This window comes from Rutilus rutilus, assembly GCF_951802725.1.
Source record: "Rutilus rutilus genome assembly, chromosome: 2".
NCBI lineage: Eukaryota > Metazoa > Chordata > Actinopteri > Cypriniformes > Leuciscidae > Rutilus > Rutilus rutilus.
The window spans coordinates 60,476,580-60,487,856 of record NC_140210.1 but is presented as its reverse complement, the minus strand read 5'-3'; the positions used below and the strand labels follow the sequence as shown (position 1 = coordinate 60,487,856).

Sequence of the window (11,277 nt, the reverse complement as noted above, 5' to 3'; positions counted from 1 at the left end):
TCGAGAATGGCCTGCTGTACTGTGTCGCACAGCGGAGGGGGGAGGAGAAAAAACTACTGGTGGTTCCCCGAGCCAAGACCGAAACCATCCTGGAGCTGGCCCATTCCCACCCCATGGCAGGACACCTCGGGGCAGCCAACACCACCCAGCGCATCCGTGACCGTTTCCTCTGGCCTGGCCTGGAGGCCGAAGTGAAACGATTTTGTCAAGCCTGCCCGACCTGCCAGGTCACGTTGCCCAGGACTCCTCCCCCCAGCCCGCTCATCCCGCTGCCCATCATCGAGGTGCCCTTCGAGCGGATCGGAATGGACATAGTGGGGCCGTTGCCAAAGTCTGCCCGGGGACACGAGCACATCCTGGTGATCGTCGACTATGCCACCCGGTACCCAGAAGCAGTTCCCTTACGCAAAGCCACCGCGAAGTCCATCGCCCAGGAGCTGTTTCTGTTGGCCAGCCGAGTCGGCATCCCTGCGGAAATACTGACTGACCAGGGAACACCGTTCATGTCCCGGCTAATGGCAGATCTCTGCAGGCTGCTGCGGGTGAAGCAGTTGAGGACCACGGTCTATCATCCCCAGACGGACGGGCTCGTGGAGAGGTTCAACCAGACCCTTAAGCAGATGCTAAGACGCGTGGCGGCGGAGGATAAGCGGGATTGGGACCTTATGATTCCCTACGTACTCTTCGGGATCCGCGAAGTACCCCAGGCCTCAACTGGCTTCACCCCCTTTGAGCTCCTGTTCGGCCGCCAACCCCGTGGGCTCCTCGACATCGCCAGGGAAGCTTGGGAGCAGCAGCCTGCCCCTCATCGCACCGTCATCGAGCATGTACGACAAATGAGAGAGAGAATCGATCGAGTGATGCCATTAGTCCGGGAACACCTCAGCAAAGCCCAACAAGCCCAGCAACGCCATTACGACCGGGCAGCCCAACCACGGGAGTTCCAGCCGGGAGACCGCGTCATGGTCCTGGTCCCCAGCTCTGCCTGCAAGTTCCTGGCTTCTTGGAAGGGTCCATACACGGTGTTAGAAAGAATCGGGCCAGTCACCTACCGTCTAAGGCAACCTGGTCGACGCCAGACAGAGCAACTCTACCATATTAACCTCCTAAAGAAGTGGGTGGGGACCCGGGACCAAGTGGCGGCCCTCAGTCTCACCGATCCCGTGGTTGTAGACGTCAACCCCCATCTTTCGGCTGCCCAAAAGGCGGAGCTGCAGCACCTGGTCAGTCAGTTCCAGGATGTGTTCTCGACCCAGCCCGGGCAGACCAATGTAGTCCAGCACGACGTCAGGACACCCCCAGGAGTCGTCGTCCGGCAACGGCCCTACCGTGTCCCGGAAGCTCGTCGGCAGGCTATTGAGGAGGAAATCCAACAAATGCTAAAGTTGGGGGTAATAGAACCATCCCGGAGCCCGTGGTCCAGCCCCATCGTAATGGTTCCAAAGTCGGATGGCACCCTCCGCTTCTGCAACGACTTCCGCCGCCTGAACGAAGTCTCCGAATTCGACGGGTACCCCATGCCTCGGGTCGATGAGCTGCTGGACCGTTTGGGAAGGGCCCGGTACATCAGCACCTTAGACCTCACCAAAGGCTATTGGCAGGTACCACTCTCTGAAAATGCTAAACCCAAAACTGCTTTCTCAACCCCCAGTGGCCACTGGCAATACCGGACCCTTCCCTTCGGCCTGCACGGGGCCCCCGCAACCTTCCAAAGAATGATGGACATCATCCTGCGGCCCCACCAAGCCTACGCAGCCGCCTACATCGATGACGTCGTGATCCACTCCGAGGCATGGGGAGAACATCTGGAGCGTCTGCGGAGGGTGCTTTCGGAGCTCCGGCGGGCTGGACTCACCGCCAACCCCCGAAAATGTCATCTAGCTCTCTCTGAAGCCAAGTACCTGGGTTTCCGTGTCGGACGGGGCCTGATACAACCCCAGGAAAAGAAAGTAGAGGCCATCCACTCCGCCCCGAGACCCCAGACAAAGACCCAGGTACGAGCTTTCTTGGGGTTGGCAGGGTATTACCGGTGTTTTATCCCCAACTTCTCCTCTTTAGCCGCCCCTCTGACAGACCTGACCAGGAAGGGGCAGCCGGAGAAAGTATGCTGGACCCCAGAGGTGGAGGAGGCCTTCGCCCGGGTCAAAGAAGCCCTGACGTCGTCACCGGTACTCCGCGCTCCAGACTTTAGCTGCCCCTTCCTGCTGCAGACGGATGCCTCCGACACGGGACTGGGAGCCGTCCTGTCCCAGGTCCAGGAAGGTGAGGAGCATCCGATCATCTACATCAGCAGGAAGCTGTCCCCGGCCGAGAGGAAGTACGCCGCCGTCGAGAGGGAGGCCCTGGCCATCAAGTGGGCAGTCCTGGAGCTCCGGTACTACCTCCTAGGCCGCAAGTTCACCCTGGTCACCGACCATGCGCCTCTCCAGTGGATGGCCCGCGCCAAGGACACCAACGCCAGGGTGACTCGCTGGTTCCTAGCGCTCCAGGACTTCCACTTCGTGGTACGACATCGGGCCGGGGCCGCCAACGCGAACGCTGATGGCCTCTCACGGATATGGACAGCTTATGCAGGTCTGTCAGGGGTCATTCCCCACCCTCCCCTTGTTTCACCCCTACTATCTCTTTACGTTCACAGGACCAGAACGACGCTTAGGGGGGGGGAATGTGACGAGCGTCCTCAAGGAAATCAGCGTCGCCCTGGTAACAAACACCGAACACCTGCACATCCTCACAGCGGGCTGATCGGTCCCAGCTGCAGCTCATTAATTAACTGCTACAAAAGCAGCACGCGCTGAGCAGACAGACAGACTCTGGTCTCGAGCTGAATGAACTGCTGGACTAACCTTTCTCTCTGTTCCCTTCAGAAAGCAGCGAGTGACCGACAGCCCACCACTTTTGGAGCACGTTTGGACACCCACTTTCAGTTTGGATTGAACACTGCAGAGCACTTGGAGCACCAGCCATCACTCACCGGATCACCGTCTTCCTTCACCTTTATTTTTTACACTGTAAATAAAATCCACCCTCCGGGGCCTTTTCACTAAGCCTGCCTTGTCGAGTGATTCTTCACCCCGTGACACTATATAACACATATGGTGTATCTTGTGAATCTATTGTTTTTCCTTTTCATGTTTGGTATCATTTTAATTGTCTCAGTGCGATTGGTAAAATGGTCTTAATTTCATTGCAGTCATTGGTTTAATGAGAAAGACTGAGAACTTAGGAGAATCCTGTTTCTCCTCTCTGGGTGATGTCTCTTCCAGATCTCCTGAAACCAGGTGCTTCCCCCTGGGGGACATGGACTGACCCAAACAACTCTAAACAATATTGGTATAACCCTTTTGTTCTGGTATTTAAGGCTAGGTGACAGACCAGTCTTCGGGGAACCTGTAACCAGGATCATCCCCCATCCAGTGCTGGTCTCCCGTTGGAAAACACTCACACACCGCTGTGTGTCTCTGTCAGGAATGCATTGCTTACTTTTAGAGTCATCTTTGAGTAATTGATGTCATGTATTTATTATTTCTGAATCACTTGTGTAATTGGCATGATACATTTTACCTGACAAATAAATGTTAGATCTTGATTTATTCTGCATTTTTCAGAAATCATTATTTCCAGTAGATTAAAGTGCAGTCTGGTGTTTCCGCTAATCTCTGTCCAGGATAGATCAAACCGAAGGCACTATGAATGGAGCATGGGCACATCATTAAGGAGACCTTCTGATTTCTGACTATCACTGACTTAGCAGGTTACAAGCTCGCAACTATTAAAAAAATGACACCTTTGTTATGAGTCAGCAGTGAGCGGCCGCTTAGGGTAAAATAGTTGCACTGCATCCTCTGACTATTTCAGGACTGGCTAGTTTGTGATCCAGCCCAAAAAAAGTCATAAAGTCATAAAAGGATCTGCACACGTCGACTCTCCAACTGTTGGTTTATTACGCTTCAATAGAGGACACACAAAAGACCTGCAAAAACCTGCTATAAAGTGCTAAACATTTCCTCAATAACTCTAGTCGTCTCAATGATGCCAAAAACTCTCTCAACTACAACAGTCACAGATGTTCCTCTACTGGACACATTTCTCTAGAGTTGATGCTGAAGTTCATGACAGATCATTGTGTTCATCACAACACAGCGGTCAAATGTGTGAAATGAACAGCATCTTTTCTCCAAAGCAATAAGAGCACAAGCTTTGTTGTAGTCCAGACTTTAAAGTTAGGCATCTTTACAGATGATCATTTTAATAAATAGATAAAAACCTGCGCTGACAAACACTTGCAGTGCTGTGGATGTTTTCCAGAGCCGCTGGAGGAGAAACGTGTGCAAAAGCAGAACAAAAGCTCCTGGAGACACAAACTGTGCTGCAACTACAGACTAAACCATGACTTGATGGAGCAACATGAGAAGAAATATTCCAGCTCTACGTGACGAATCTCACATTCTGCTTCTACAGCATCAGAACGCTCAGCTGCTTTCATGGGAAGAGCATCACTGGACACTTCTTTTCTGCTCTTTGTTGAAGTGATTTAGACACTCCAGCTGAATAATGTTTAATCGGACAGATTTTGTGGAGCTTCGTTCAGGTGTCCTGACGTTGGAGGAAGGCTGAGACTGTTGTAGAGGACATGAAGCTCAGAGAACATATTCTTCACTGCCAAATATCTGTGCTTCAGCATTATTATACAACAAATCATATTTCAGCTGTCTTCTATCAGGACAAATAAAGGAAAGGTTCATAAGGACACAGAAACAGAGCTAGTGACACAGAAGTGGCTCAACTTACCCACCATTAGGGGTTAAGAATGTTGTCACTGTTGTGCATTTTCCGATGACAGTCTTACTTTACAGCACATTATTCAGAATGTCTATTAATTAAGAATATTTCCATGCAGTGAAATATCCCAAATATCCAAATGTTAAATTATGACACGAAAAAATAAATTTAGAAAAAAAGAGCTTTTATTAGATAAAGAAAATATTAAATGTTCCTCATTGCAGTTCACCAAACTTTGTGTGTTTGCATAAGAATATAATCACATGAAAAGAAGAGCTGGATTCTATTTGCAACAACTGTGTTTTTTAAGAAAATTCAACATTTCATAGTTTATAAAAAAAAAAAAACATTTATAAAAATGTACATAAACAATTCACCAACAAGTATGAAATACAGTCAGACAAATATAAATCTTGCTATACATTTACTTTAACATTAAACTTGTTTTACCTTCCCTGTATTTGAGTTAAACATAAAAAAGTGGGGAAACGGTCCATTAACTCACGACAGTCTTACTTTACAGCACATTATTCAGAGTGTCTCTCTATCATTCAGAATATTTCCACTTCTGTGACTGAAGTGACGTCGATGTCCGGTTTAGCAGTAGCATTGGCCGTCAGGCAAGTGTTATTTAAATAAATTCCTGATGTACTTACAAACTTTCCAATGCCTCGTTCTATGAGTACAGAACATATTTGTACTACTGTAGAAGTTTGGTACCATTCTGGGCATTATTAACGGGATAATTTATAGGGGTGTAAGAAAAAATCGATACACTTGAGTATCGCAATATTTTATTTTGCAATACTGTATCGATTTTCAAAAACGCAATATCGATTTTTTTTACGTCCAAAAATATTCATGGTAAGACCGTAAGACAGTGGTTCACGTTTATGTTGTTTAAATCCCTACCACTAGATGGCTATGCTGAGACGCACCACTAGTGTCCTCGCCAGGCTCGCCTAACGGTGCGTGTCCACTGGACATTTTAGGATTGACAGCGGACCGGAGAAAGCGTTGAGAGCAACCGAGAGCGTCAAAAAGTTGGGCAGTTCTCGACTTTATGCAAATATCAAGCGAAAAACGCAGTCGGCAGCCAATTGATGTGAGGTTCGGGATGTGACGTCTGTCCTGAGAGTTTAAACATATGCAAATTGTGCCGGAGTTTATGCTGGATTTAGTGCGTAAGTCATTTTGTTTACAAATTAGATGTTGTGCAGTTGTTATATATATGTTAAATATTTCATTTTGGATGTTTATTGTGATTATATTGGCTGGTTTTATAAAAGTTTATACAACTGAAAGGATATCTTTGCTTGGTGCATTTGGAAACAAAGCTCGTCTATTTCTAAATGTAATCGCGTGCATCGTTCACACCAAACGCGCATAGAGCGTCTGGCGCAAGTGATTTCAATGTTTCACGAGTTCACACTTACATATAATTTGAAGGGGTAAAGTTTAATGCGTATTTGGCGTGCTGTCCGGAGGGAGGGCTCCGAGCTCGGAGTTCGGCCCGAACCCAGAGTACTCCCCCCGTATGTAAGTGTTTAGGACTAGAAGCGTGGAGAAGGGGTGGTGGAGGGATGCTGCAAACTGTCAATGGAATGAGGTGAGACTGCTGAGTATATATGCACCTCTTACCATTGATTGCTGAGTGCTCTCCACTTGTGTTAATTATCTGAACGTGCTCCTCCCGAACCTTGTTAATAAAACATCATTAAGTCAATGCAAAGACGCGTTTACGCGCGTCTGGAGGTCCTGCGGCGCGAATGAGGCATTTAGCGCTGCGCGGTAGACGCTAATTAGCCTCATTCGCGCGTCCAGTTCTTTTTAAATCTTTTATCATATTAAACTTGATTTCAATATATAACACATTCATTTTGTTCACTTTCATCCACTTTCATTCATTTTCGTCCAGTTCATGTTGTTGTTTTGTATTGTGACAGGGGCTATGTATTTTCTTTTATTATGGCCTACTTGAGCATATAAAAATTTGCTCAAAACCTGTGAACCACAATCCCAAACTGGCAGTTTGATTTTCTGTGTACTGAATTGTTTACCTAAATTACACTTCTTTGACTTTTATGCACATTGCACATCATGTCTTTTTTTAAATATTTTTTATATATTTAACTTAAAAAAAATCCCAATATATCGCCTTATGCACAGTATCGAAATATATTGCAATATATTGAATCGTGACCCATGTATCGTGATACGTATCGTATCGCCAGATTCTTGCCAATACACAGCCCTAGTAATTTACCAGATACATCATATGATCCATTAGCGCCTGCACTAAGCCATCCGGCTGATATCTCTAAATAAGCTCTAACTTTAATAATGTTCGACCAAGGTAGAAAAGGCTTCTGGGAGGTGTTCGGCTCGAGGTCAAGGTGCAAAGGACCCTAGGTTGATTTTACTCCGAAACATCCCTTTAAGTTCAATACTTTAATATAATTATGGGATAAATATGTATTTCCAGGTCCAGACTGATCATTATTTACCCTTGATCTGTTTTGAATCAGCAAGTGGAAGAAGCCTTCATGTTGCCCTCAGTCCGAGCTGTGAGAGAAAGATGAAACATCAGATTACACAAACACATCAGCTGAGCAAAGAGAAACATTTGAGTTTAACAATGACTTCATTTTTCACATTGAATCCCTCACAGTACTAAACAGTCACTCCTTACAATGAAAGAAAACATTTAAATGTAATGTTTAAACATTACCTTCCTTGTGTTTGTTCTCCAACTCTTTAGCCAGATTATTCTGGTTCATCTTCCTCAGGATGTTCACTGTGATCTTCACAGCTTCTTCTGGTCCTAAACGTGCCACCATCGTGTCCACTGTGTCAAAGACATCTGCGTTCTCCATTTCAGAAGTTGAAATAAGCTCATGATTCTTCAAGTACCACTGAAAGCGCTTCAGGTCATCTTTTACTAGATCCCTCAATGTCTGCTCAAGCAGCTCTTTAACAGACGCCATATTCCTTCGCTGATTCACTTCTGCAGGACAAAAAGAAAAAGATCTTCAGTATTTTTCACTCTAAACACATGATTCGAAGTTTTCAAATGTTAGGGTTAGATCAGGTCTGGTCTCTTAGAGGCATCTCATCCAAACTCTTGTTCAACAGTCAGTGATTTGTCAGCGAGTCACACAAAGCAGGAAACAAGATTTAATTAAAAAGGTTTTTACAAGTAGTACAATTAGTAGTCAGAGGTGCAAAAACATTATATGTTGCCATGGAAGGACTGAATAATACATTTGCATGATCTAAATTAATTATTTGAGCTAAATAATGTTGTAAAATTATTGTGTGTGTATAATGTAGATATATTTTAGCTCCTCCTATGAACTTGCCATAGCACATTAATTGTAATATCCATTTAACAGCAGTACGCAAGCCGAAATTTTACCACCTCCCTACAAAAAGGAATCAAATTAGTAAATTAAGTTGTATAGAACTACTCAGAAGAACGATGTGTTGACGTAATCGATTACATTAATTATGAAAAAAAATGCACCAAAGCGGCACACTGTTTACATTCATCCCTAATCCCGTCATGTTTCACACAAAACAAGACTCACCAGAGCAGATGCTCATTAACTATTAGTTCTTCAGTAATTATTATTAGTTAAGCAGTAAGAAACAGTATTCTAAAGTGTTATTGAGATATTGATTTCAGATTAAACCGTTTTAAAATCGTACCTGTTTGTATCTTATAATCCAACAGTGTACAAAACAATAGTCATGATGGCAACAGCTGCATTTGTATGAAACAACAGAGAGCAAATCCATGATACTGGATGGCATAATTAACTGTACACAAAATTTTGATTCGACTAAGTTTAAATATTTGATCAGCTCACCAAATGCAAAACTTCCACAAAGTAAAACCCGTTCCTTGCGAGCGTATAGCGCTGCTGACTTCAGTGACCCGGATGAGTCTCTGTTTCTGTTTTCAGCGGTTGTTATCTGGGTATATCTTACTGCTGGATGGCACGACTGACCAATCAGAATCAAGTATTCCATACAGCCGTGTAATAAACTCTTATAAAGATTACTCCTCCAATGAACTAGAGAAGAGTAAACTTAATAAAATATACATTCTGAGACGTAAAACCCCCACCGCTAGATTACGAACTGAAGGTTTGTATACACTGTAGAATCTAATTAGATACTCCTAATTAAAAAAAGCATGCAAACCGATTGCCTTAAAAAAACTAAGTAAAGTGAAACAGAAATAGTATGTTGTACTGGCAAATGCTTAGTTAGAATAGTTCACTTACACTAGCGTTCTAGTAACTAAAAAAGACATTTAGAGAGAACTTGATAAGTTACTTTAGATTTACTCTTGACTTAGTATAGTTACCACTGTTGTGTTTCACATGCTGAATGGTGAAGTCTGTGAATCAAGCATGGGCAATTACAAGATATTGTCACAAATATAGTGAGATTATATCAACCCAATTAAAGTTTCACAAGGTGTTAATGACACAAGTGTTAACAATACAATTTTAAAAGACCATTATTCAACGTGAAAAATAGACTAGTAAAATGATTTAGTTAGAAGTTATGTCACCTTTTAGATTAGAATTACAATAATATAAATTAAGTTCCAAGTGCCCAACCGAATATAACACTGATAATCATAATGGTGAGTTCAAACAAAAATATTTTAGGAAAATCAATTTATGAAGTCAGCTTATGTGAAGTTCTCTATTAATATTGTATTGACAATTCAATATCAAAATTACTTTGGGAAATGAGTGAATGCAAACAGAGAAAGAAAACTGCAGAAGTGGAGGAAATGAGTGAAAAGTCTATTAATAATCGCCCTGCCTCAGAAACTCTTTTTGCTTGACGAAATGTCACTCAAACCGAACAATTAATCTAACTTTGGGTTTTCTGAGAAACCAAGCCATAGTATTTAAATAGTACAGATTACTAGAATTTTTACAATTAAGTTAAGACATTAAGTAAAGTTAACTAAAGAGTGTTAGAACAACTGCTGGATTTTACAAATGGTAATTCACCAATAAGTAAGAAAGTATAATTAGACCTGGATACAAATCACTTTACCTGCAGAAAGTTTTCTTTGCATTGAAAAAAACGAATTAAATATATAAAATATTTATGAGTAGGGCTGGCGATATATATCATGACATTGTTATGCGCATCTCGTCAGTAAAGCCGGTTCCTTGATTAGTAGTAAATCGCCATCACCTGCTTTCAGATGGAGCGGCATTTACTACACAGAGTTAACTGACAAGCTGAGCCATATCGCATTAATTATCGCAGGCGATGCGTCCGTTATCGCCCAGCCCTATTTATGAGATTTCTTTGCAATGTCATTAGCAATTAATACAATGTTCTACATTGTAAAGCTCCTCTTTCTGAAGAATTGAGATTAATTTAGGTTTCACAGTGTCACTGTACATTCGTATAATATCACAGATCTTTCTCATGCTCTCCTGACTGGTTAAACTCTGTGTGATTTCTGAATATTGTTCCTCATGAATTAGTTTCTGCTGACAGAGTTTATCTGCAATGATCTGGACATTTGTAACCCCCTGAATGAGATCTGGCCAATGCTTATCAAAAAAAAAAAAAACTGTGATTTACCTTCCTCACTATTCAGACGCGGCTCGTCTCTCTTAGGATGAATCTGATCAAGTTCATTTTTCTTAATTGTTGCAGTCCAGATAGTCTTCTGATCCTCTTCTCTGATAAGAGTCATTCGAAGATCATTCTCCAGACTTGTGTTGACCTTGAAGAAGTTTGGGGGAGTTTCTCTTGTGAGTGTGATCCCTTCTTCAGGATGGATAGAGGCACCAGGAACATCAAGAATGTGTGGCGTGTTCATGCGAAATGGCCTGCCAGGTCTGGGATGCTCTATTGGGTCATTTGGAAACTTTTGTTTCTTAACTTTTGCTTTTGCACGATCATCAATTGGAAACAAGTAGAGATGTAGAATGAGAGGATCTTTAGAATGCATGTAGAGAAGAAGATCACAGTGTTCGTACCATCCCATTATCCAACTTATAATTAATGTTGTAATAGAGAAGGATGGTTGGACAATCTTAGCATGGAATCGGGTCAACTGCACAGGTTCTGTGGTTATTCCCTCGTCTTTTACGGTGAGGACTTTCACAGCATCTTTGAGAGAGGGGTCAGACTCTCCTAAACAGGCGTAATGGGGCAGATGAACTTCCTCCAGTTTCCCTGAGATCACCGTCACGTCAATCACTGGACCGATCCGGTTGCACTGCAGCCTCTCCAGCTCTGCGTTGAGGAAGAGTCCGTCTACGGTACGGTACTGAAGGGTGACGACACAGTCACAGACCCATCGCATTCTGGTCCTGACACACTCGTAACGGCCTGGGTCAGTGCTGACCCTGAACTTTGACCCTCCTTCATCTGTACAGGCCGACGGCTCAATCTGAAGCCACTGATCAGAATCAGCTATATGGACACAAGACTGACAGTTCA

General features: G+C 43.8%; 1 protein-coding gene across 1 annotated transcript in view; it reads right to left on the bottom strand.

Moving 5' to 3' along the window:
* Window positions 1–4,949: 4,949 nt before the first annotated feature.
* The window catches only part of LOC311286234 (NACHT, LRR and PYD domains-containing protein 1 homolog), a 45,481-nt gene continuing 39,153 nt past the window's right edge, over window positions 4,950–11,277 (bottom strand). The window contains exons 10-12 of the mRNA XM_084402351.1: window positions 10,411–11,277; window positions 7,514–7,789; window positions 4,950–7,347 (exon numbers count right to left, since the gene is read on the bottom strand). The exon at window positions 10,411–11,277 is cut by the window's right edge and continues 44 nt beyond it. Of these exons, the coding sequence (XP_084258477.1) occupies window positions 7,307–7,347; window positions 7,514–7,789; window positions 10,411–11,277 (1,184 nt within the window). The 3' untranslated portion in view covers window positions 4,950–7,306. The remainder of the gene's footprint in view (window positions 7,348–7,513; window positions 7,790–10,410) is intronic.